Genomic DNA, 27,178 nt, shown 5'->3' on the forward strand with positions numbered 1-27,178 from the left:
AGCACGGGCAGGGTTCTCAGACGAAGCCACAGGTATCGCCTTCCTCCTCACCCACCGCGGGTCGCCATGGCTCCCCGCTCGCCCCCTTCCCGCCCTCACAGGGTGTTCTGGAGACCCACGGCCGCCACTCCGAGCGCGCTGCTGCGGGGGGACACGCGTTTACACCGCGCACCGCCGGGTTCCGTGGCAGCACAGCAAACCCCCTCAGAGCAGACCGCGCTGTAGGCAGCCTCACAGGAAGGCGTACCGGCCATATGCCCTGCCCAGAGCGCGGGACAAGCGCGACCGTCCCGCCCGGGCGAGGCGGAGCCGTGCCGAGTCCGCCGCTCCCCGCAAGAGGCGAACCACCCCGCCCCGGCGCGGCGCCTGTCGCTTTAACCGCCCATCGTGGGTGTCGGCGGGGCGCAGTGCGCATGAGTTCGGGGCTGGCTGCGGCGGAGCCTGTGTCTGATCGGGGGGTGCCGGTCCGGACCCCTACCTGCTGCCGCCTTCCTCTGGGCTTGTTCCTGCGCCTCGTTCTGCCTGGGAGAGGAGTGCTCTCTGCGGCCGGTGAGTGCGGGCTCCCCTCGCCCTGCGCGGAGCCTTGGCGCTCCGGCTGAGGGGATCTTCGCTTCTCTCTTACCCCTGCTCCTGCGCCCGTCTCCCGGGAGCTGGCACCGAGCGGAGCCGCTGGTGTGAGGCGATGAGCTCCCGCCTTCCTCCTGCGCTTCGCTCGGTCTTCTTCAGCCTTCGGGGAGAGACCGCGGAGCGCTGCGCGCGTTCTCCAGCCCGCGATAGGAACGGTTCAGTTGTGGTGTTATTGCTCGCTAATGGGTTTTTAATGATTTCCACCCCCTGTCGCCGGTTGCAGCGGTCGGGACGGCGGCTGCTCCGTGTCTCTGCGCTGGTTCTCGCCAGCTGCTCTCTCGGGTTGGGGCTGCGGGCTGGGACCTGCTTCCCGCAGCTGGCACCGGAGAGGAGAAAAACTACTAGTTAGTAACTAACTGCTTCCCCGCTGTGTGCGAGGCTTAGTTTCACAGTACTGAGCTGTGCGAAGGGTTATTTTCCTTCTGTTCCCCTTGTATTTCTTGTTCTTCCCCATCATATCCTGTCTGAAAGCAATTTGCGTGTGTTAACTGGCAACTTAGAGCGAAGGAAAGGTTTCGTAGCCGTGCATTGTTAAACTTTGGATGTATGGTGTGACTGAGTGACTAAGGGTGATGGGAAAGAGCTGCCTTACTCCTCCTCATTGTTTTCTGGCTGTCTGCAGTTGAATGTTGCCATTAGAAAAAAACGTTGGCGTAAACAGTAGCAGATTCTGGTTTAAAACGCTTCTTTTCCCTACCCCATTTGTCAGGTGCCTTTTCCATCTGGAGATGATATGTGTGAGGTGGCTGGTTCTTATTAAGATCATAATCCTAGGTAGTTCAGGCGAGGTTTAGTATGTGTGTAAGAGAAACCACAGCCTTTAAAGCACTCCCGGGATTTTCAGTAATCCAGGATCTCAGTGGCATGTTTCCTGAATAGTTTATGCTTTAGCGTGGCACTGAGAGGAGCCGAACGCGGTCCTGCAGACGGGCATAACAGGAGATGATTCCTGTGGGAACAGGGATGCGGGTGAAAGAGGAAAGAAATTTGGAGGACGTTGTCTCTGTTCTAAAAACTTTGCAAGGCTTTTAAACTATAACAAGTGTCAGAAGTGTAAGTAACAATTATTTCCTTTCCTATTCCTTTTATGAAGTGCACAGGAGGAAATGCGTCTTTCCAAACCCTAAAGCGTAAGTTTTAAAAGCTTTCACAATTTCTACCTTAGGCTAATAAAAAGGTTTTATTTTAAGACTTTTCTGCAGATCCTCAACTAACAGAGTGTTGCAGATGGACTTCTTTGTACAAGTACTACTATAAAGAATAGTGGTTGTGGCTTTTTCCCTTCCTTTGCAGTAATTACTGCTGTATAAGGGGGGAGCTGGTGTTTAAACAGGAAAAAAGAAGTTGCTCACTGGCATCTCCAAGAAATGAAAATAGTCATTATTTCTCAGAAATTGAATAAATTTTTCCAGCTGTGTCTTTCTTATCAAAGATTTGTTTGGGGCTTTTACAACAAAAAGTGAATAAGTAAAATGAAATTTTATGCCTGGAAGTACAAGTAATGCCCGACATTGGAAAGGAACAGAGAGGTTCTATGTTGCATCTCTCTTTTGTCAATACTAAACCTCTTCTCCTCCTGTTGGTTGTAACTGCTTTTTCTCTGCATGCCTCTGAGAGAAATATTAACCAAGAATGTTGGCAGAGGGACTTGCTGGTTGGATGTAGTAACTGGAACAACTCAACTCCTGAGCAGTTGACAAGGCTCAGGCTGAATGACCTTCTGAAATACTGGAGCATGAAAATAAATGAGGAGATGAATGTGGCTTTCAGAGCCAGCCAGGCAGGCTGTGGCAAACACTGTTACCAAGTCCTCCCTCCTCCTTTTTTTATTTTTAATTAAAAAATAAAAGCAAGGAATTTTAATTTCCAGTGTAACCAACTGCTTGAAGAGATCCTTTTCAAGTGGGTGTGTATTGATTATCCCTGTACCAAGGAAGGTCTAGGGTGAGACTTGCCTGCTCTGTTCTGCCAGTGCTGTTCTCAGCTCTGTTTGCTTTGGGCAGGCAGACCTTTATGTACTTACATAGGAATGAAATGAGCATTAAATAAGCTGGTTTTTAAAGTAAACACCTGTGCTTTGTGCTTTGGATGTCTTCTGCATTGCTTCCTCTACCGGCATAGCAGTCACAAGAAGCAGCATAGGAGAGCAGCCTAACATCCAGCTGTGAGACTGAGACACAGCCATGCCGGAGCTGGAAATTATCTCGCTGTCTTAAATACTTCGTAAAACAGGATTTAGTTCACCTTTACTATGACTGTGGCAGTAGTTATATAATGAAACTCTAAACCCCAGTGATGCTACACCTCTAACAAGACAGAAGTTGACTAATTACAGAGGAGTCTGTGCCTGAAATTGTTCATGTGCATTTCATGTTGCCAAAGTGTTGGCTGTCACAGATAGCACCACCCCGATGTTAACAGGGGAGGTGGAAAAAGATGTGACTTTAAAAGAATTGGACACTTTACCTTGTTGAAATTTGCACAAGGGCATTTGAAGTCAGAGGAGACCTCAGTCATCACCTGGATGTGTTTAAATGTGGATGTGATGTATGATATTGTATTGTATGATACTGTGATGTGTGATACTGGACTAGACAGCTCTGGGTATCATAGGTAGTTTTCCCACTAAGCAGATACCGGCCATCAAATCTCAACTGGAGGGAACCAGTGAGAGCCTTATGTTTGTCCTTGGGTAAGACGTTAATCTAAAGAAAAGTAACTACTTGTCACCTGCTTTGCTTTTATTTTTAGTTGGGGCAGGGAGGAATTTTGTCAATGTAAATGCGTGGGGAATGTGAGCACTTCAGGCTTTCTCTGTGGATTAAACCACCAGTGCTGGATATGAACCTGGCCTTCGCTTTGGGCAACGGGCTTCAGTTGAAGCTGTTGTTGATGTAATGAACTGGCCACAGAGTTTGCTTGCAAGGGATAAGGCAAAGATGCATGAGAATATGCTTCACCATTTTCTTTTCCTAGATAAATTCTGTCTTGAGAGTGGACCAGTGTGTTTAGCATCATCAAATCCTGCATTAGTATGCCACTGTAAGCAGTATTCCCAAACACTGCAGAGAGGATGATGAGGTAACAATGATCTAGGCTCTTGTCTTGTGTTGCCTTCAGTAGGCAACAAAGTTTGTGAAGTATAGGGTCTCCAAAAAACCTAAAAGAGCTGTTCTTGAAAATCCAGAAAGACCAGTTAAGAACGGAGCACAGTATTGAACCCTCTTTTTCTGCTATCTTGATGCACAGATTAACATGGTCAAAGGCATGACCTTAGGCTTTGTTTCTGAGCAAAGCACGATTTGCAGAATTCAGGGTAGTAATTGATTTATTACTTAGGTAATGAAAATGTTGGTTTGTGATTGTTTCCTTTCTTTTTAAGTGGTTGCTGCATTTAATTTGAGGTCCAATTCACCAAACCGTTTAAGACTGTGATGAAATATTGTAGTGAAGTCAGCTGGATTTAACTTTTACTGAATTGGTGCCTTGCCCATCTAGTTCTTTTAAAAACTTATGTACACAGGATTAATTATTTCACTGTTGGCAGCTCTCACAAATTCTAGTGCGAGTTGTATGAATGACATTCAGTGTGTTTCTTGAGGCTTCAGCTTCCAGACTTAGAGGACTGAGAGAATCTTTGTTTTTAGTTTTAAAACTAACGGATTTTGTAGCCCGTAGGGGAAAGTTTGAATTGTCACAAATGCACCACAGAAACCAGTAAGTTTAAAACAAAATATTGGGGTTATTTGCATTAAATTCCCTTGAGTTCTGGGAGTCTCATATGGTTTTTGGCACTCCAGTTACTTTGATTGTAGTTGCATGTCTGTCATGGGGTACTTTCACGGTAGCATGGTAGCCTAAGTTCCCACTTTGCTAAACGTTGTTCAGACTTACTCATCACCCCTTCTGAGAATCTCAAACAGAACTGGTGTCCAAGGAAGTGTCTGTGAAGATGCTCTTGGCCTGGTTCTTGTTCAGAGGATGATACTGTCATAGACCAGGGGAGGGGGGTTTCTATTTTTGTTCTTTTTTGTTTTTAGCAGTCACCATTTCTCTTGGGCTGGTTGTGCTATGGGGACAGTCCCTCTCTAAACAAGGGCAGGACCGTTTCCTGGTTACTGGATGTTAAATAGCCACAACTGTTTCAGACAGACAGGATTTTTCATGAACAGATAAGGAATGTGCATCATAGTACAATGCATTAGCACATCATAAGCATCTACCATTATGATATGGAGGAAAAAAAGTCAGAATTTAACCATATTGGCCAGGTTTGTTTTTTCTCGGTTCCTAAAAATCAAGTGTTGCCATTCGTTACTTCAGTTCTGTTTTGACTCTTTCCAGTACCTAAAAGGGGCCTACATCTGGAGAGGAACTTTTTACAAGGGCGTGTAGTGACAGAACAAGGGGGATTGGCTTTAAACTGAAAGAGGGCAGATTTAGATTAGATATAAGGAAGAAACTCTTCCCTTTGAGGGTGGTGAGGCCCTGGCTCAGGTTTGTCCTTTGTAGGCAGTACTGTCACTTAGCCTATTCTTCTACCAGAAAGCTTAAGTTTTACTGTGTATCACAAGAGTTGGATATGGGTTACCTCTAAAGCTCAGGAATTTACTCCTCATTTAATACACTGGAGGAGAAAAGAAGAACAAAGTTGCTAATAGATCTGTCCATAGGGAGGAAATACACCCACCACACTGGATCAGTTAGTTTTGAGGAGTTTGTCACAGCAGTGGTTCAGTGAAGACGTGTCACAGGCCAGTTGGTTTTAGTTTAGCTGTGGTCTTGTACAGCAGGTTCAAAGGTATGTTGCAGGAGCACTTAATAAAAGGAAAAATTCATCAGGTTATTAGACACAAATACCTGGCCTGTTTTTGGAAGCCCTGTGGTCTCCTGACCACAACGTGCAGGAATGTGAATGAATTCCTACTCTCTGCTTGCCTTGTTTTACATACTCTTCCCTCAGCATCTGCTGCTGTCAGAGGCTAATAGAGATGGAGGTCTCTCATCTGCCCCTGTATCATCATCTTTACAAAACCTATTCCATGGAATACTTCAATGACCTCAGAGCACTTTCAGTTATGTTTTTCTAGATGTTTAACTCTCCAAACTCAAGCACTGCCATGGAATGCAAAACAACTGATGGTGTGTGCAGAGCTGAGTGTGTGCATTGCTATGTCTGTATACAGCTGACTTTATACAAATACCTTGAGGTTAAACCTGGAAGTTCACTGGCCAGTCCTCCTGTTTCAGTTGTGTCACTAAGAAAAAGCTGTTTAAGAGCAGGCAAAGTGTGTGTAAAGATGCTCAGAGAACAGTCCAGGCTTAGAAATCTAGCTTTAAAAATGTTTCATGCAAAAAGCATTCTGGAAATGCTATGTATAGAGAAGAGAGGGAGAGACTGATATTGTGCCCCTTAAAAAATGTATGATAACTATCTAAAAATTGTCAGCTCTGCTTACCTTAAATGTATCGTGCAGTGAATGGCATGATGCTGTCTGCTGGCTGGCTTTCAGCTCCTGGCTTATGGAACACTTGACTTTTAGCCTCTAAATGTCTTCCATTTTTGTGAGATTGATCTTTTTGCTTACTAAGCTCGTCTTCAAATAGGATTGTTAAACAATTTTTTTTCAATCTCCTGCTACTACAGAAACAGCCCCTTGTAAATGCTAACACTGAACTTCACTGAAGAAGTCATCTTAGTCAGCAAAAATAGCCCTTTTAAAAGGACAGACTTATCTCAATGGCAACTTAATACAGTCTCTCTGAATTATGTGCCTCTGCCAAAGCAAAATTAAATCTTTGGAGGTAAAATTCAATGTTAACTTCAGTTTCCTCCTTCTGCCCTCTGACAGCCATGCATAATATGTGAATTGTATTGTTTTACATATCTCATAAGGCTAGCTCTAGTGTAACCGAGATCATTTCAGCTGATAGAATCACAGCTGCCCTAAGATGCCTCTTTGCTTTAATATTTGGGATCTTCTCTCCAAATAGTACTGTTCCTGTCACTTCAGCACTCCTGTATTGTGGTCTGAATTTTTTATTGTATTAATCCCTAATGGTACAGGCACAATTCCCTTAAACCAGGCAAAACCTCCCCTAATGCATTGAATAGACCAAGCAACTAATCCTGTTGTGAGCAACTTTCATATTTAATGCATCTCTGAAGGTCAGGAGGAACAGCCGCCTGTCATCCTGCTGCTCTTGCTCTCTCTGAGGATGGGTACCTTGTGTTTGAACCCTTGCTTGTTACCTAGACAATCCCACAGAAACAGTCAGTGGGGTCATCTTGAAATTCATTAGATTCTTGGCTATTTCTATCTTAAATCCACGAAGTCTTTCACTTAATAGAGGGGACATAAAAAGGGTGAAGGGACTTCTGTGTTAGCCATGGATAGAAGGGGATTTTGTCTGTAAAGTGCGCTGTATGTGTTGCAGCAGTGCTGGGAAACCTCACATCAGCTGTAGCTGCATTAGGCACTGTATAGATATGTAGGAGTTACTCCCTTAAAGCATCAAAAACACAGCAAAGGGGAGAAATAATGTATAGGAATGGGTTATGATCTTACTGATGTGTGCCCTTAAAGTGTTAAAGATTATGTGAGAGAGAGACAAGGGGAAAAGATCTCCCCCTGCACCCTTTCTACAGGCTCACAGGCTGTTGTGTAGCTCCCCAGCCTTTCTGAAATAAATAAAACCTCCAAAGAAGCCACAGCTTACAGCTCAAAAGCGGAACCAGTGTGGTAATGCTTGCTACTTGATCCTGTGTGGGTGGCTCTTCTTAACCAGTGGCACTCGCTGCCTTTATTTGTTGTTCAGGAGCTTTGTGAAACGTCTGAGCTTGAGCTCCAAAATGAGTAACAGGAGCTTGTTGGAAGCAGTTATTTGTTGTTATTTAGAACTTGTGGGTTTAGTGTTTATTGCTACTGAATCTGGGTGTTTCTGTTGTCCTGGGTGCCGATAGCCCGCTGTGAAGCTTAGACCTGGTTCTGCTGTTGGAGAAAGCAGAACAGTACTCTTAAATACTTCTCCATCAAAGTGTTGGGTCACTGTTAGTTTTCTTAGTAGCTTGGATTAACGTCTTTTAATTTGGTTAGTCTTTAAATGCGGGTCTTGTCTATGATACCTGTTGTCATCTGGAGCTATGACCTCTCATAATGTAGTCTATAAAATGTTCATGAGGAGTTTTGAGTTTAAATCTAAAGATCTAGTAGTTGTCTATAATAATCACTGAGGGACTGAATAAACACAGTTTGTCCAGTTTATACTGGGGACACCTGGATAAAAACTGGTGCTGCAGCTTAAAAGGGCTGATGAGAAGTAATACATACCTTATGTTGGATGTCAGTAGTACTTGCCTTTTGCTGGTCCCTTCTTAGAAAAATACTTGTTTCCATAGAATCACAGAATCAACTAGGTTGGAAAAGATCTTAAAGACCATCAAGTCCAACAATTTGAATAGTTTTCCATCTGAACATCCCCTTAAGTCATGGGATGAAATCTGAAATCAGTGGGAGTTTTCTGTGAGTTTGAGGTGTCAAGATTTTCTCTGATAGTTTTGCCTTCTGAAATGTGTATTTTTGTATTTGTGTGTGTAGTATTTCAGAGGCATTGGCATTTCCACTGATGGTGTTGCTGTCTAAAAATGATGTATGTTTTCTTGTGTGTGGCTGTTCAGTGCCACAGGGTCTGTTGCAGATGGAGCTGTGGTTGCAGGATATGTTCTCGACTCGGGCTGCTCTTTTCCAGTGTAGCTTTCAGCAGCACAGCTTTTTGGTTAGAGCCTGGGTATGTGGCAACCAGAGGTACAGCAGCTACTGCAGTGCTTGCATGTCTACCTGGCTTGGGATTCTGAAAACCACGACCAAGAGCGTGTTTCTACGCCTGTGGCATCACTTAAAGACTGTTATCCTGAGGATGAATTTTGTCTATTCTTAATGTTAATAGAAGAAAGGAAGTATGTTCTTTTTATGTAAAGGCAAGGCTAAATCATAATCATTAGACCTAATGTTCATAAGAAAAGCTATCAGATGCTTTTATTGTGGCAATCCAGTGCTCTGTTTATGTGGGTTGTGCTCCCATGTTTAGCTACATTGTGTGGGAGCCTTCCCACAGGACACATGCTGGTGCTACGGCATAGATGAGGGAGCACATCGTACGTACCTTTGGTAATGTCATAGCCCTCTCCTGGGAGGAAAGGATCAGTGGGATGGAATTGTTGCTCAGTATTGGCAGATGTTATCTCACTGCTATGAAACACTAATCAGCTTACCAGGAGGCTCTGGTTTCTCAGCCCTCAGCCAACAGGTAGGGAGGAAGGAGAAGTAATCCGATTGAATTGGAAATGCAGACTTGACTTTGCTTCTCATGTCACCTCTTGAACCATAATAAAGGGAGAAGCACTTGGGAAGCAGGACCGTCTCATTTCATTTGTACAGTGTAATGGTATCCACTTTCCAGCTGTTCACATAGAACGTGGTACTTCAGAACCAACTGCTGCTTCCTGGTCATAGGCAGGGTAGATGAAAAGATGGACTGTTAAAGAGCAAGGCAATTTCTTGTTGCAAAGGATGTTTTAATATATGGAAGAGAGAAATTAACTAGGTCCTGCTTTATACCCACCCTGTGCTTGTGCTGGTGGTGCAAAAGGATGACTTTTGTCTTTGTGATACTTTCAGAATGAAGCAAGAAATTTTGCCAGAGTGTTTTGGGACATGACAGCAACTCAGAGAGGTACTACAGAACTGAGCACTAGGATGCCTTGAAGTGGGGGCTTTTGCTTCAGTAAGCACTGGTGCATGTCTCTTCCATTAAGCATCTTCCAAATGTACAAGCACTGTTTCTTCATGGCTGAATGAAATAAAAGCTCTGTAGCCTTAAAATGCAATTTTGCTGTGTAACATGGTGGTGCAAAAATGGCACCAAGTTCTGTTCATGGATCTTTCACCAGGACCAGTTGGAATAGAGCTGCTTCAGTAACACACAAGTTAACTGCAGCACTGTTTGGAAATGGACTGGATTCTGTTTCCCTCATGTGATCCAATAAATGGAGGACTTGTCTAAAAAGCTAATAAAAGATGAAGACATTTGAACTGGCTCAGTTGGTATCTCAGCTGATGGGTTTTTATTACTGTTAATGATGTGTTATAATGAAAAACACAAACCAAATCTGTAGGATGAGTATGTGTGTGTGGTCCATGCTTGTAACTGAGAGACATCTGGTTTGGAAGCACATGAAATGGGGTACAAAACCTTGCTATGTTGGATTTTTAAAGTCACCTTCTAGAATAAGACCAATTCTTCTAAGAGGTGCCCATAGGTGGTAGGTGTGCTTCCAAGTGTGAAGATGTGCCCTTTATTAACTCGTGTGGGATCTCTTTTCACTATTTATTTTCCACTCCAAGTACTTTAAAACCAGATTTAAACGTAACGCTCTTCTCGTTTCTCTGTTTCAGAAATGAGTAAAGCTAGCAGCCCTACCTAATATGCTGATGGCATTCTGTGCTGCATCGGGATCGATACCTCAGGAGAGTGTGATGCCTGGAAATCTCCTCTCGGATTCTCCTGAAATGGCATCCGAAGGCTCTCCAAAGCATGCACGTGGGAGCATGGAGAGGGGTGGCAGTGTGGAGAATCGTGGCAGCCAAGCTAAGGGCAGAAATCTTGCCTTGGTAAGTGTTTAATGAGCCTTATGCTGAGTGATACGAATTACATTAGTAGCTTTGTTTACATCACAGGGTTATTTTTGTTATTTAAGCATTGATTTTTTGCCATTTCTGGTCCTAAATGGTTGCTTGTGGTCTTAGTTGTTAACAAACTGAAAGGCCAGAAATTACTGTCCTTATTTGGTGCAACAGCTTGTTATTCTGGTCTGATTGAGAGCTTGCAGAGTGCTGCTTTGACCATTTCTCTCAGAGAACCAGGGATGGTGGTAAGGAGCATGCATTACATAGGGCTGCGTGGTGCAGCCACCAGCAATTGGTGTACATCTGCCCTCACTTTAAGTAGCTTGTGAAGGAACTTAAGGATAGTGTTTCATGCTTAAGCTCTTTGTTGACACTACTGAATGATGGTCTCGGCTTATTCCACCTTCATGTAATTAGGTGAGTAACAAGTACGTCACCATAAACAAAGCTGTCTTCACATTAGTGAATATGAGAGTGTAGCCATTTAAATAGCATGTGAGTAATTGAGGGAGTAGGATGCACTGCTGCATTTTTTTGAATGATCAGGATGATTCAGGCAATGAACCCAGCAGTACTGTTTGTACTGTGACAGGCTAAGCCTAGAAAGCAGCTATAGTTCTTTGCTTATGGTTTTTATCATCACAACCATTTGAAAAGCATCCATTTTTAATTGAGGAAAGAGCACTCTGGTAAACTTGCTTTCCCTAAATGGGAAGTCTTGCCTTAAACGTGGAATCAGGCTTTCCATATCTTTCTTTCTGTCTTCCCTGCTAGCTTCCTTGTGGTGAAGTTTTCTGTGAAAGAATAAGTGGCAAAAATAAGTTAGCAATTTGATACCTGTATTCATCTATATACCTCAGTGGTTTTGTGCTACTTCATGAGCTTTTGGTAACTGGAGGTAATTCTAAAGATATTCCTTTTTTGTTGTTTCTCATGAAAATGCATCTCTTAATATTGTGCTTGTACCCTTCAGCTTGTGCTGCTAGTTAAAACACAAAACAAGTATTACTAAATGTAGTCCCTTAACTGCTTCTGATCTGTGCTAGAAAAACGTTGTGGGGGAGGCCAGGAGCATAGCCAAATGTTCCATTTGGGTTCAGGTATTTAGAGCATGTTGTTTATTATATAAAAACTGTTTGGATCTTGGAGAATTACAGTGGGAGTTGCACTTTGTTAAAGGATTACACCTTAATTTGATGCAGAATTACATGTTAATTGTATGCATTACTCTCGACTCCAGTTTTTCAGGTTATCAAATCATGTTGTCATGGGATTTATTCTTGGCTGCAGTAGCAGGTGTGAGACTGGCCATTTGAGAGAATCACTGTTGAGTAATGAGGCTATGTATAAATCAGTGTGTTTGTCCAGCCTCATCCTGAGCCTGCTGTGTCAGAAAATGACATAGATTCCCTTAGTCTAAATAGATAACACCATGTGATAACCCAGATGATGATGCATCAGCTAGAATTGGAATCCTTTCCTACTCTGTAATGTTGTAATTTATAGATGGAGTAAAAGCTGGCTGCAGGTTTAGGCAATTCCCATCAGACCTATGCATCAGCAAAAGAAGTTCCAGAAGCGTTTAGCTTGTCTTGTTTGAGTTTATGCAGAAGAAAGTGAAGCATGTACCAATGAGTTTAATTCTGGTGCCATAGATTCCCTTCCATGACTGTTCTTTTAGCATTAGAGTAGGTGGCATGTCTGATAAGGCTGACAACTAGCAGGTATGCAATAACAGGTTAGGGAATGGAAATGCCTTTCAATAAAGGCATAATTTCAGTTTCTGAGTTTGAATCTGGGTTTGAACTGAATGTGAAGGAAACTCTGCCAACTGTGATTGAGTAAATAGTAGTCAAGTCTTTAGTGCTGCTCACATCTTTCCTTTTTGTGATCTGATGTAAGTATTGTTTCACTGCCCGATAGCTATTGTCTGTTCAGTACTGAAACTGGCTTTAGAAATCCTCAGGATAAAAAGCAGTATTCTTCAAATATTCTTCTATATCCTAGTGTAACTGTCTATTCAAAGCACGGGGTTTATAGCTCACATGGGGATCGGGGATTTGTAAGAGGAAAAGCTTGTTGGTGGAACGTGCTCCCAGAGACCTTAACTTTCTGTTTCAATAGTTTTGTTATAAAAGTTCAGAAGATGCAGCAGCTTTGGCCTAATGAGAAGGCAGGGATAGAAAACTGTGGAGACAAATAATTTCCTATTAGACCAATTCTGAGAAAGAAAGGGGCAGATTTTCAGACACACAAGACGGAAGCAGAAGCTATTGCAGACTTACCTGCTTCTTAATGTATTACTTTTCTGTGTCTGTGCACCTAGAGACACAGCAAGGAAGGTCAGAGTTAACTCTAATTAATCATTTTAATTTATAATTAAATTTAATTTAGAATTATTTTTGTTATGGCCTTGCAAAGGAGAGAAGTGTAGCAGTGTGTTTTTTGTGACAGGCCTGTATTGCTGTAGGTTTCTTCCTGCTTGATTACAAAAAAGAGCCACTTGAGCTTCTTGGTGTCAAACTACATTAGTCACTAAATATAACCTTTGTATTGCACCCGTGGAATTCAAACCTAGGGATGTGATAATAGAGACAAACACTTGGACCAGCTTTAGCCTAAGCTGGCTGCTTGGAGCTGGTTTGGCTGACTGTTAATTGTTCTTCCATACTCTGGGTCTGTGCTGGCATCGCTTGCTGTGGAACTGGTTGTCAGTTTGGGGATGATTAAGAGATGGACATGAATTGCCATGTGCCAAAAAGGTCTTAAAATTCCATGGGAGTGATTCTTACCAGTCAGCTGTTGTCAGTTCAGTTTAATTTTGGCACATGGCTCAGCTTCTTTTTACCTACACAATGGTGCTTTTAGTTAATCTTTGACAATTGCAGTCCTTAAAGCCAAATGTGTTTATTTTTAAATGGAAAGCAAGGTGCTGATGTCCTATCTTGATTGTAGTAGAATTTTCCATAGAAATGATAGATGTTTGTGTCTGGATTTATGCTGCCAAGTCTATCACAGCAGTTGAAGACAAGTACAAGAGCCTACTTTTAGATGGGAGGAATGTTGGCCTTTATTTTCATCTCGCACCAACCTTTATAATCATAAAAGTTCTTAATATATTAAGACATTAATTTGAACATGTATTCTGTTAGGGTTTTTCTTAACGAAGGTGGTATCTGTAGACATGATTGGCAAAAGCATGTGACAGTTGTACCTTCCTGATACATGGAATCAGTTGTGCTATCCAAGGAGGAGGGAAAAAAAACCCAGCTCTCTTCTTCTTGACAATTCTGACTGCCAAAACCCATTCTTGAATGACACTCCTTGATATGTGGTGTAAGAATTAACATGCAGTGAAATACAGTTGCAGCAATTTAAGGACACTTAATTTAGAGATAAAAGTAGGTCTTAGCTTTTTTAGGAGCAATTTGTCTTGTTCCATTGACTGAATAGGCACAGACCAACTTCTTAAAGCCCATCCTTCTTTTTCAGTGCTTCACTCTAGTTAATTGTACTGTGTATCTATTCTCAGCCATGAGTAACTGCTTTAGTTTCTAGGTGTGAGTGAGATGCTAGGACAATAGTATCACCTGTGAAATCATACCAGAAGGTGCTGGTTGTACCTGAAGTGAGCTGTGCTACTTGGAATAAGCTGTGTCAGTGCCCTGGATCTGTTGATATGACTTCAGTACTATACCTTCTATATGTGAACATGCCTTACTGAGTCATAGGTTTGAGAGATAGTGAGTTCTTGCTCTTAATGGATCATGCTGTGGTGGTGTGTTTTATTGACTTAATTTTTTGCCTCTGGTTCAGACAGATCCTCGGTTAATGCTGCAGTTCATCACCACTCTTTTTGGGGCAATGGTGACCCCTAGAATTTGGTCAAGTGTCTATTTTGTGGCTTAAATAGGAAGATGCTCATGATTCTAAGTAGATGTGTGCTTATTCTGTTTGTTTTTTCTTCCAACAAGCTTCTGTGGCTCTAAGACTTGATACCCAGCCACTGAAGATGGTTTGTCCCTACCGGGCACCTTGTATGGTACAGGTGACATTCTGAACATTGGTTACATAGACAGGAAGAGCAAGTATCTTGTGAGTAGTCTGAGCTGGCTCAGTATCTTATTTCACACACTCAGCCATTTAATTCAGGGTTGACCTGGTTATTTTGTAGTTACGATGTTTCTTGGAGCCTAAAAATTATAGTTGCTATAGCCTTTATCTTTTTTTTGGGTCAGTACAGATAATTCAGATGCAACAGACCTGGCTTTTCAAGTGCACCACGTTGCTATCTCTTTGCCCCAGCCTCTCTAAAGAGGTCCTGGGATTCCAGTGTGGTTTTAGGAGTTCCTGGAAAAGGACAGGTTGTGTGTCTGTTAGCCCACTGCCACCTTTCTCCCTTGTAATTTGAGTGTGCAGTCTTGTGCTGCTGAGCTGCACTTTAGGTACAGTCAAGGGAAAAGTCCTGAGAAAAACTCCTTTGATAAAATTAGTGTGTATTTTCCCCTTGATACTGATACTCTGCAGGCTCTACTGTACTATAAAGTCTTTCACCATGTCCAAGTACGTTGCCAAATACCAATACACACAAAAATGAGAAGAATTTTTGACTGTTTGCTATTTTCTATGGATACAGCTGTCTTTAGGCAGGTGGAAGCCATTCCTTACAGGGTGTGGAGAGCGCTATGCTATGCTTCATCCACTTGAAATTGATATTAGTATGACTTGGAAGCAGTATGCCTTGGCAAAGATACGAGTCATGGTTCCTACCAGTGAGGAATACCTCTCCACCAGAGAGGAACTGGGGCTGGAGGACCGCTTGCTTTGGCCCTTGAGTGTAGAACTAGGGTAAAGAGCCTGCCTCCTAGCAAGGAATGACCTTGCTGTGAAATGTGTTAGTGAGAATATAGATCCCGAAGGCAATTTACTCTCTGTGCACAAACTGCATCCTTCTGCTCCAAAGCAGGATCTGGTAGATAAAGGTCATTCCAGCGGGTGGGCAGCTCAGCTCTGAAACCCTCACTGATAAGCATTCCTGAACTTCCAAGTTTCTTTGTTCTTCACTTCTTTTCAAGGAATACTTGGATTGGAGTTTCTGTAATGTGAAAGCCAATTTCCACTTGCCTTGCCTTCAGTGCATGTAGAGGTTTGTTGTAATGATGTGGGTGGTGATCTTTTTGTATGCTAAAATACCTACAGGCTCCATCTGCCTACCACCCATTCATTCTTCCTCTGTTTTAAAGCATAACGTGCTCCATTCTCCCAGCCTTCCTGTGCAGCTCCACTCTGAGCACTCTTTGCTTTGTTCTTGACCCTGCCCAGCTTGGCTGCATCCTTTCCAAAGTTCAGCGACTAAATCTGAACTCTGTGTTCCAAATGAGAATGTGCTGTTATTTCATCACCCTGGTTAATATATCCCAGAATGACACCTGCATACCTGAGCTGAGCTCTTTTGGCCTCTTTATACCACTTAATCTGACCTGCAACTTGTGTTGCCACTACCATTTTTCATCACTCTGTTCATGTGGGTTTTCAACTGAATTTCATCTTGCAGACTACCAGCACGCTTGTATGGCTCAGGAAGGTCTCATTCTGTCTTACCCAGTTCTTGCAGCAATGTGTTCCACATAAGGGGATTAACAAATACTAAGTTAATTGTCTGCTGTTGTTAGTGAAGCATCAAAAGTTCAGAGGTGTAAGGGTAAATCTGTCCAGAACTTGTCTTGATTCATTATACAGCTTATGATGCATCATGACACTTCTCAAAACCAGCAATCTCTCCCCAGCCCCTCAGTTACAAAGATACCTTGCAGTAACTTAATCCAGGCATAGTTTCCTTTTTCATCTATGAGTGTATTTTTGGGGAACCATGTCATAAAACCTACAAATAGAGGTATATGATGTCTTGTGCCTTATACCTATTGGCCAAGTCACTACCCCTGTTGTGAGAAATAAGATTGGTGTGAAATTACTTGATTTTTGTAAAAAGTGTTTAAGTGGCTGTTGCCTGAAATGTTTCCTAGTTTTTCCTCTGTGTTGTTCTAACACAGAAATTAAAGGGTAGAAGAAATTATAAGCTGATCAGCCTACCTTTGATAACCAAGGAGCTGTCTTCAGAGTTTCAGTAGATCTGGCATTGCTTTAGCTTCCTTTTTTAAAAGTAGGTTAGGAGTAGTTTAATCAGTTTATGACTTTAGTTTATTTTTAAATACTTCTAGATTATTTGTTTCCTCACTTACGACCTATTGATTATATGCTTTGCTGACTTATGAAGCACACAGGTACAATTATGTTAATAAACTGAAGAAAACAGCATTCAATATTATAGTCTTCTTCACCAAATGAAGTGGTATTATCAAAATCATCAGATAGTGGCTTGTAAAGGAAGTACTTTTTGACACAGCACACAATTAAGCTATGGAACTCGTTGCCACAGAATGCTGTGGGTGCCAGCCATTTACATGGGCTTAAACAATAAGATGAATTCATGCTGGAAAAGCTCATTAAGGGCTGTTAAGTTCACAGATGCGGATGCAAGTGGGAAGTCCTTAAGCCATGTATTGCTGTAAACTGGAAGGGTGTAGGGAAGAAAAAGATAAATCCATCCAATTGACAGCAGTACTCTTCCCCTCAGCCCCATTCCCCTGCCCTGAGCATTACTGGCGGCTGAAGGCAGGCTACTGAGCTAAGTGGGCTTTTTGAGCTGATCCTGTTTGGTAGTTCGTGTTCTTATCTGTAATTCACGCGCTTCCAACTTCAGCAGTGCAGCAGTATGATCCATTGTTTCCCTTTTCTGCAAATATAATCAGAGGTACTTGCCTTATTCTTCTGTGCTGAAGCTTTTGTGCCTGTTCTGATCCTGTTCCTGCATGCAGCGCTTTCTGTTTCACCCTTTTCACAAGAACTGCCTGCCTTGTTAAACAGGCTAAGGCCTAAGTGGTGCTGCATCCGTCTCTTTCTACTGCACATCAGAATAGTTTGCTCCCTTCCTGTGTTTTTTTTTGAGAAGCATCCAGTCACTCCTCTCCCATGGAACTGTGCCTATTGATTCTTTGGCACTGTCAAGTGATTGGTGACAAATCAGTTGAATGTGGTGTTCTCCTGGTATTTTGCTAATTGACTGCTTGGTTCTCTAGCAGTGATCAGAGGAATGATATTTCTTTTTTTAACCACTGCAGATGTCTTGTGGTTTTCCCTGCTGTTCTGCTTCTGTCAAAGCTGTACTGGTCTTAGGATAGTAGGTTTGGGTGCAGTGTTAAGAATGTCTTCAGATGCAGGTAAAAAACTGTGGGCCTCTGCTATTAAGTCATTGTTTTGCACAGGTAGGAAAGGGATCTTTTCTATGAAACAGGCACTGTTCTTTTTTTACCCCTCCTTTTTTCCTTGTTTCTTTTTTTCCCTCTTTTCTACCAAACACTGTCATAACAGACTCTTTCCTGTTTGGCGTAAGCAGGAAATGTTTGGCTGCACAGAGATCTAAAATATTAATGCCAGCTGAGCATACTCAGCTATTTATTTCAGCTGTTTGCATCCCAAATTTCTTCTGTCCGAGCAGCCTTTTTAATCCTCAGCTAAGGCACAGTTTTCAAGTTTCAAATTCAGGCTGTCTTCTTACAGTAGCATTAAAGTCAGCAATGTTAATCATATGTGAGATTTAGTTTTGGGAGATGTGTTTGTGTATTAAGAGTAGGGAGTTGGTGGAAAGTATGAGGTAAATAACTCGAGTAGCTGAAAAGACTGTTAAAACTCAGGTTCTTCAAGGAGAACGGAGGCCTGGAAAACCAGCCCAGAAAGAAGATGAACTGTTCCAGTCCCTGGAGTATGTGGAAAACGAACTAATTACAAATAGATGTGGCAAACTTAGCTAAAACTGGCACCTGTTAACTACACCACCATTCCTCCCATCTTTCTGAAAGCTTTACTATATTATAAGTAATACAAGTGGGCATTTTATAATACACCACTGTTCTCAGACCAGTGGTAAAGCAAGTCACTGCTTGCTTTACATCTCTGAGCTCCTCTGGTTTGACCAACTTGAGCAGGTTTTTTTTTTACTGTGCTTTTTTCTGTAAAATAGGATTAATTCCATTTGTCTCACAAACTGCAACATGCCTTGCCTGAGGGAGTTTGTAGCCAGGTTGGATGCCTTGCATCTCAGTACGGTGACCTGCCGTAACACTGCCCATTCTCCAGACCTGCTGTCCTTTTCTTTGCTGAGGAAATGTGACATTGGTCATCTTGAAGGGAAACTGCATGAGGAAAGAGATGGAAGTGCTAACTGAGGTGAGGTTGGCCTTCCACAGCTAGGTATGCCATTTACTACAAATGTATTTGCAAAGGGATGGTTACTTGTTTGGGATCCTTCACCTAACAGGAAACTGCTTGTTTCAGCAAGATCCATGAGGAATGGTAAGTCAGGCAGAGCGGTGCTGACCAATCCTCCTGCAGATATTACCTGGCATGGAAAGACACTGTGTCTTACAACACAGAAATGGAAGGATGGAAGAAAGGACTTTTGAAAGTCTTTGTTTCAATTCACATACCGTTTTACTCAGCTCTTGATCAAAGGAGTTAAGCTCGTGTGGGAGCAGTTCTTTTAAATGAACAGTGCGGTGCAGTCACTTCTGTGCTTCACCACAGTCTGGATCTGCTGCCCACTGTGAACTTAAACACAACCCCCTCTTTTCGTTTGCCTGTGGAAGTCAGGCTCTTGCAATGAGCTCACCCACAACAAAAGCTTCTTGGAGTCCTGTCCAGCTCCAGCTAGTGCCTACCTAACAACAGCTCCTTTCCTGTCATTCTCTTGCCTACTACACGTAGCAGCCGAATGAGTATTTGGGTGGGGAAGGAAGGAGATTGCAACATCCATTAGGAAAAAAAAAGGAAGAAAAAGGCCTGTCTGTGTCTGACTTTTCAAGTGCAGCTGTAAAACTTTCCTTGGCCTTTGAAAACAGAGCTCTGCCATGTGGTGGGTGCGAGCTGAGGACTACGTCAGCCTTTGAAGTTAGTCCTTTAAATAGGCAATTGCAAATGGCATCAAAATTTAAGCTTTCGTAGCAGTTTTGCTGCAAGCTGGAGTAAGTTACTTATTCTGACAGTGCACTGTGGATGGTAAGACTAAGTTACAAACACCCACACCTCTGTACATCCTTCCCAGCTGTCAGACTATATTCACCGTGTTGCCAATAAATCTGAATCTCTAGAACTGTCGCAGGAGCCTCTTGCAGGGGAACACAGAATTGGTTTCAAGAAGACTTCAGTGGTCTGTTTTAACAGAAAACTGTGCCAGCAGTGACTGCAGACTGCTGTGTTCACAGCATTGCAGCCACAGATAAGAAAACCTGCCCTGAAGTGTCTGAACTAAGAGTGGCTGACAGGCTGTGTGTCTGTCTGCTGTAAAGAAATGAATGAAATACAGGGAAAACGTTCTACAAGCCACACAGCAGAAGGCAACCAAGAGCCCTAAAGCATTTACTTTCTCATCTGTAGTGTTTGGAGTGCTTAGATACTAACTGCCACATGGTACAATGCAGCGCTTCATAGTTCTTAATCTATAGGCATTACTTTTCTACAGAGGTACATTGTTCTTATTTTTAATGCTGAGGACAGGGATAAAAGCTTTGTTTGTGCAAGGAGTTGAGTTAACAGGTAGAGCCGCACACGGTTTAATCTAATGTAAGATGATCTGAACAGGCACGGTGAGTTAGAAGCAAGTTGTGCTGCCCTGGCAAGAACATGTCTGCCTCTTGTAAAGGTGTGTGTTTGTACTGCATACCTTAATGGATTTACCTAAATTCCCCCAATCTTCCATTGAGAAGTAGCCTTGTTACCTTGCCTGCACGCACAATCAGGTGTCCTTGGAGAATTGAAAAGTAGAGATGAAAAGGGAAACTGTCTTGTATTGCTTTGCTGGTGCCTTCTTGTTAAGTTACTGATGGCAAAGTTTCCAATGTGTGCCTGGAGGGAGAGAAGTTCAGCCCAGAAAGGGGAAAACCTCACTTACTTCTCAACAATAGTTACATTCCAGAACTTACACAGCTCTCCTGGGAAATGTCTTTCCTGTATCCATTGTCTTAATGTAGTGCCTTTCCTAATCATTCTTTGTCATCTCCAAGCTTCTGGAAAAGTGAGTGTTTCCCAGGGTGTAGGTGGAGGGAAAAGAGTTTGTGCATTGCTGCCTAGTTTCTCATAGTGATAATGTGTTAATCAAGTTAATCAAGAGCAGTGACTCATAGAAAATGAAGACTGGGTAACCCAAGTGGTTATTTATCACTTCTGTGGTCTATGGGATTGTTTCCTGCTGGAGAAAATAGCCCAAGGCACTTCATGAAGATGTGCTCCCTAGCGGTATTTATTCTAAGTTTTTCCTTTCTATAACTCAAAGGTAAAATCTTTAGACACCATCTCTTCCTTATTATTACTTCTTTGAAATCTGCCTCTAGAAGCCAAGTCCCATTTGGTCTGGAGCAAAGAAGGAATCAACTCATTTGTTGGACTGTCCCAAATGCACCTTTTCCCTCCTGTGCTGCTCTCCAGGCCTTGTCCCTGAACCTGACACAGCAACTCAAACAGCTTACTCCAGTTTTGAGCCTGAAGAAACTATCTTAACCCTTGTAAAAGCATAAATGTAGGGGTTTTATTGCCCATTGTTTTTTTTCCCCTCTGCTTTTATGATCTTTTAGCAATTTGTTCTGTCCAACTCAAATGGACACTTGTTTACTGAACTTTAAAAGTTAAATACTTTAAAGTTAGATACTTTAAAGGATGAAATACCAGTTGCTGTTCTTCAGTCACAATTAATGCCCTGTAAACTCCTGTATTCTGCTTTTTTCTCTTGCATCGTAGTGGCAGAGTGCCTCTTTGGGCAAGGAGGAAACAGCAAGCAGAAGTTGTTTCTGTTGTGATGCTGCCTGTTCATCCTGCCTCTTTCTGCCTTCAGAAAGGGGTGCTGTGTTTGCTATCAGTGGACTTTTATCTGTACTCACATGTAGGGTGTTAATCTTTCTGGCTTTTTTTCTTTTTTCCCCATAGGATGATGAGAGTCTGAAGTACTTAACTCACGAAGAGCAGGATGTCCTCATGTTCTTTGAGGAAACCATAGACGCCTTAGAAGATGACTTAGAGGAGCCGGTCCTACGTGACAGTGGCATCCACTGTCAGTCCCCACGATCAACAGAAGAAACTGTGTCCAGTCATTCAGAGACTGAAGATATCATTGACTTAGTACAGTCAACACCTGAGAGCAGTGACCATGAAGGCCCTCCTAGCAGAGATCCAGAACCAGGTAGTAGTATTGCTTGAAAGTGTGGGTTTTCCCTTTGACCTAGCCCTGGCATATTCCAGTTCTCATTAGAACAGCTAAAGAAATTCTTCCTTACTACGTCTAGACGAATCTGTGGCACATCAGGAGCAGTAAGGACCATGATTTTAATTTGACTTGGGATTCCTGAAATTCTTGTTGTTCCTATAATGTTTTTTACCTCCCCTCATGGAGGTCATGAATATGATTAAGCTGTTGGACTGCCACCTCAGCCCCTGCTGGGTGACTGAGCTGTAACAGAACTCAGGATTATGCAGAGTCATTGCAGCAAGGCAAACTGGTACTCATCAATGTGTTCACGCTCTGCTTCTCTTTAAGACCTTTTAAGACCTTCTCTGAGAGTTTTAACATGGCAGATTGTAGTGTTACTTTGCGTGAAAAAGGCACATGATCCTATCGCAGTAAGTTTGTGAGAAGATAGTGTCATGGTCTTCACCCTGGAGACTTTTCTCTCTCTGTTTTAGGAGCGTGGATTTATCAGCTAGTACATCCAGTGGGATGTAATGCGTTTATTAAAAAATAAGAATTGCAAAACTCTTACAGAAAAGGCAGCCACTGAAACGTAGTTTTGTGAATGAGTGGCATGAAGAGCTTCTAGTGCATGCATTGTAAATATGGTGATGTGAACTACAGTGTCGCCTACGAGATGCCATTGCTGGGAGTTCAGTTAGAGTTTCTTCTGGCAATGTGGGCTGAGTTTGAGTTAGAAAGTTTGGGGAGGGGAGTACTGATGCTTGCTGATCCTAGGTGAAAGCAAGCCTTGTATTCTGCTCTGGGTGAAGGCTTAATGAAGTTGTTGCTGCTTTGTCTTTTAAGTGTTGGATGCTACCAGGAGAACCGAGAGCCCGAAGCCAGCTGTACCTGCAGACCTTCCCCCACATCCCGCTGTACCACCACCACTGACGCCTGAGACACTTCCTCCTCCACCCGCTCCTCCAGTGCAGCATCCCAAATTGCTTCGTTCCATCCCCACTCCGCTCATCATGGCGCAGAAGATGTCTGAGCAGCAGGCGGAGAACAGGGCGCGCTTCCCCAGCGCCCTCAAGGAAGGGAATTTGGACAGGAAGAAAACCCCAATAGCCAACGGTGATTATTCTGTGGCTCCAAAGCACCCTCCTGCACCTGCACCCAAACTGCACCGGTTCCCCAGCAACATCAACATAACAAATGTCAGTGGCAAAGAATTCAATGAGACTATTTCCAAAGCAGCGGTTAACGTCCAGGAGCGGAGAGCTCAGGTGCTGGCCAACATCAATGGAGGAGCTTTTCTGGCAGCTGAACTGGAGGAGAAGCTGCAGAAAAATGATTTCTTGTCACGTAACAGAAGTTCTTCCTTGAGAGATCTCTCCTCTGAGCAAACACGATACGAGGCCCTGACAAAACTTGGCCTAGTTAAGGGAAAGACAGCTCAGGATCAAGTGGACCATGCCCCAAGCACTCAGCAGCTTGATGTACAGCCCAAACAGGCAGACGCTGTTCCCAATGGATATCAAAACATCCATGAGATCTTAAAAAGGGAGCCCAGCCCTTTCCTTCCTATGGGCAAAACTGTAACAATCAAACCAGAGGTAGCTCTTGCTGCTAACAAGGTCAGCAGCACACAGCAGAACACAGCGAAAAGCTTTAATGATTATAAACAGCCTAGTCTAAACCTGGATATGAGGAGGAGATCGGGTTCTCTGCCTAGACCTTCAGGATTTCGATCCCAAGGGGTAACGGTGAAGTTTTCCGGCCGTGGCTCAACAGAAGAAGCGAGGAGAGAGGCACTTCGGAAACTGGGACTGCTGAAAGAGACTGCGTAGTTCAGATGGGAATGTTGTGGCAACAGGGGAAAGTCATGGCATGGCTTTGTGCTAGAGAAGTCCCAACAGGACTGGGATCAGACTAGAATAAGGAAGGGGAAGTTCTCTGCCTCAGGCAGCCTAAGGAGGTACTATAGACACCATGGAATGACCACTTGTGTTTTATCCCAGAAGGACTAGCACCAAGTATAGTCATCTACAGCAGTGGGTTTCAGCTCTCCTTCCTACAGAGATACTCATCTGTTGCTCTTTGTGACTAAGAGGAATTGTATTTAATGCTGTAGCAGACAGCAGGGTGTTAATGGAGTGTACAGTGCAGTATTGTTGTACATAGCAAACCGAATGGCGAATCCTCCTTCTGCTCTTTCTGCAGCCAAAACAGAGTGCTCCGTTTGTCTCACCCACACATGTGTGCATGTCTGTGGGAGCTTGAGATAATGTCAAAGCTGAAGTGACTGTAGCCTATGTTATCTGGCTTGGCTTCCTTCCCTGCCAGTGGTGGAGCCTCCTGCTTCCTTGTGCCCGCTTGACTCAAGACTGTGCAGAGGGTGGTTCTCTTTTGACCTTCTCCTCGGCAGAGCAGCCCAAGCTCTGGATGGGGGACTGCATCCCTCTGCTGCTTCACTTGAAGTCCTGCCCTTCTTCCCAGCCACCTGCTTCTTGGTCACGCTCTGGCAACCTACGTGTCCAGTGAAAGGCACTAGATAAGCCTCAAGGATATGCACCACGCACCGGTTCTCGCACTGATGGCCAAAGAGTCTCCTGACAATCTGTGACCCCAACTGTTCTGTCCCAGTGATGATCTTACTGCAGAGTAGCCATAGGAACAAGTTAACTTTGTACCAAATGGAGAACCTTATGTTAAAAGTCTTACCTTTTCGGGTTCCCGTAAAGAAACTGTTACTTTCTGAACAGTAGCTCTGCTACACGGAGTAGTTATAAGTTCTGTTACTTCTAAAATGTGTCATTTGATCTTCCTGTAGTTTGACAGCAGTAATAACCTTCTGTTCACAGCCTTATTTGCTTCTGTCCTGCCAATGCATAACAGAAGTTAGAGCCAAAATTCTTTCAGGCTAAGTGGAGTTACAGGAGAGCTGTATGTTAAGAGCACAGCACTCACGGTCCAAGTTGGTGTTATTTTGTGTGTGTTCAATAGAACTGGTTTTAAAGATGGTCCCAAAACCAGATTTGTGTGGTGTTATGATGGTTTTTTTATATGGTAAAGATGTTCTTCCTCATTAAACTCCCTTCTCTTTTTGTACACCCAAAACCATCAAGAATAGCCATTTAAAAACCAAATGCCAAACTCCAGACCCTCTAAACTTTGTAATATTCCTCCATGTTGAAGAGTTCTCAGTGGTTTGGTTGTTTTCTGAAGGGAAGAACTCACTTATTCTCTGCACTTTCTAAAGCCTGAAGCAACCCCCTCTTCTTTCCTGAGTAGCTGAATAGTAAGAGTCCTTGGAGAAGAGGAGGGGAGTGGCTATACCAGAAACCGGCACACCCTTGAGCCAGGAGCTCTGACATAACTGTGATAAACAAGTTTGTAGTTCTTCTGATAAAGTATTTCAGACTTGCTGAGCTGTATTTGTGACTGAAGCTGTCGTGAAGGAAAACTCTTCGCGTCATTCTCAACCTGCCTCATAAGTTAAAGGGGTTTTTGGGGGGGTTTATTTTATTTTGATTATCTGCTTGCTGCTTCAGTTTTTAATTGTGTTATAGTATCTGCCTGGTTCTGTTATGTGCTTATTCTTTTCAGCCTTTTCACTGGGTAGGTGATCGTGTTCCTCATTGAGGCTTACTATACCTAAGCAATCAGTAATTAAAGTATGTGGCCATTCCTCAGCCTGGCAGAGCACTTGTGCATGCATAATCCAATGTGAGAAGTGCTGCTGAAACAAAAAAGGCTGCTTGTATGCTGTGAGTACAGCACACACTTATCTTGCTGGCCTCTGAGGCCGTAGTCCTAAATCAGAAAGACAAGGGAGCACATAAAATACACCCAAGCACCTAATTCAGTGCAGCCCGGAATGGAGTGGCTGCTGCATCATAATTTATTAACATAACCTGCTAAGTGAATTTAAATGTTTCGTCATCTTTGTGCTTTTAAAGCCTGTTAAAGCAAATTCCTCATTATGAATGTGAAGCGTGTACAAAGCAATCTTCACATCTATATCATTTCTTGCCAGCTCTGCTTTGAGTTGTTTACAGCTGAGAGTCCATGCTAAGCAAACAAGGGGAGAAAACCCCCAAACCAACCCTGACACTAATTGTATTGAAATTCAGGCCTATTCAGTAACTCTGTAACATAACTCTATTTAAAAAATATAAGTTAGATGCTTAATATCTAAAGTATAAAGTTAACGCAGTCTGAATTAGCTGGATCATGTTTTTCCATCCTTTGTGCAGGGCCGTATCCTCAACTGAGGGGAAGTGAGAATTAGGTCTTCATTAGGTAAACCTATTTCTGTCCAATGGGGACTTGAAGCAAGGTATTCCTTGTGGCCCTTCATTATAGCAAATATCCTACTGGTAAATCCTTCTCTGTGCCTAAAACTGTAGTAAGTAAAGCCATGTACTAAATGAAGTTAAGAGTTTAGCTGCTAATAACTTGTATATAAATTTAGCTCTATTTTGTGTATCTTGTTTCGTGTGTATATGTTGCTGTGATTTTATTTTTTCCCCTTTGTGTTAGAGGTAACTGTCTTGCACAAATCTGATAAATCATCTATTAAACTGGGATAAAACCAATGAAACCATGACTGATGGGAGCTGGAATTTTATCCTCTGTCACGCAGCAGCATGCAGCTTTCTTGGAGGAGGGAAGTGACCTGTTTTAATGGCTAATAGCAATTTAATAACTCTTCTTTTTGCAGCTGTGGATGTGTGTGTGAGCAGAGCTCAATCCTGTCACAGTGGGTGAATGAGGAGGAAGGGGGACAAAAAAAGGGGGAGGATTAAGTCTGTCTTCCACCAAGAGGTGTGTATTCTCACTGTTGGGCTTCAGGAACTGTAAGCAGGGTCCTTGCAGGAATCAAGCTCATCCTGAACAGTGTATGAAGTAGACAAAAGCCCCTCTCTCCCAGGGTTTTGCGATATTAAAGTTACTTTTCCAAAAGGAATGTTGTATATCTGAAAGCTGTAACCCACCTTTGCATTCCCATGGGTGTTACCATAAGTGAGTGTGATCCTGCTGAGGGTGGAATTCTTTCTTGTTGCGCAGGATGAAGTTCCCCATTAAAGGATATTCCTACCCATCCCTGCTGAGCACGTGCATGTGTGTTTGCTGCCTTTCTGTCTTTTGTTTGGACATTTGCGCATCAAGACTGCCGAGGTACTTCCAACCAAGAATTAGTGCTGAGTCTGGAGTTACCGGAGATACTCTGTGAAGTGCTGACTCTGGAGTTACTTCTGGGAAGCAGAGCATAGAGGTGAAGGTTTCCTAATGAAATGCAGCAGAGCTGAGGTGGTGGCTAAATCATCTTGTGCTGAGACTTGTCCCACTTTGAGTAGGGAATGGTTTAGAGCCAAAATTAACCAACTTCGGCTTAATAACCATGATGACAAAACCCTCAGAAGAACAGATGTTTGGGAGTGAGTATCTGCTCTTTGCTCAGGCTACCCAGGGTAAGGACTGCAGTCAGTGGCTTCAGCCCTTCTCCATGCAGACTGCCCTGAGTAGGAGGCTGGAGGGTGGCACAGCCTGGGAGGAACCCTGGGAACAATTCCACTGTTTTGAGGAT

The 27,178-nt window shown here is 43.1% G+C and overlaps 1 protein-coding gene across 3 annotated transcripts; it reads left to right on the plus strand.

The window, feature by feature from the left end:
• Positions 1-361: 361 nt before the first annotated feature.
• Positions 362-26,694, plus strand: PROSER2 (proline and serine rich 2). Of its 3 annotated transcripts, none has more exons than XM_030479294.1 (4): positions 362-549; positions 10,083-10,298; positions 21,345-21,597; positions 22,450-26,694. In XM_030479294.1, exons 2-4 carry the CDS (start codon positions 10,113-10,115, stop codon positions 23,433-23,435), a joined length of 1,425 nt encoding a protein of 474 aa, XP_030335154.1. In that variant the 5' UTR covers positions 362-549; positions 10,083-10,112; the 3' UTR covers positions 23,436-26,694. The 3 variants fall into 3 exon arrangements, with proteins under 3 accessions (XP_030335154.1, XP_030335152.1, XP_030335153.1); XM_030479292.1 differs by having other exon boundaries at positions 385-549; positions 21,345-21,600; XM_030479293.1 differs by lacking the exon at positions 362-549 and having other exon boundaries at positions 9,667-10,298; positions 21,345-21,600.
• Positions 26,695-27,178: the final 484 nt, after the last annotated feature.

This window comes from Strigops habroptila, chromosome 3 (genome assembly GCF_004027225.2).
Source record: "Strigops habroptila isolate Jane chromosome 3, bStrHab1.2.pri, whole genome shotgun sequence".
NCBI lineage: Eukaryota > Metazoa > Chordata > Aves > Psittaciformes > Psittacidae > Strigops > Strigops habroptila.

Excerpts from the sequence above, each read along its gene's own strand:
- PROSER2 (XM_030479292.1), top strand. The coding sequence starts at position 10,113 with ATGCTGATGGCATTCTGTGCTGCATCGGGATCGATACCTCAGGAGAGT. Across the intron at positions 10,299-21,344 it reads AGGGCAGAAATCTTGCCTTG|GATGATGAGAGTCTGAAGTA; the intron begins GTAAGTGTTTAA and ends TTTTCCCCATAG. Across the intron at positions 21,601-22,449 it reads CAGAGATCCAGAACCAGGTA|TGTTGGATGCTACCAGGAGA; the intron begins GTAGTATTGCTT and ends TTGTCTTTTAAG.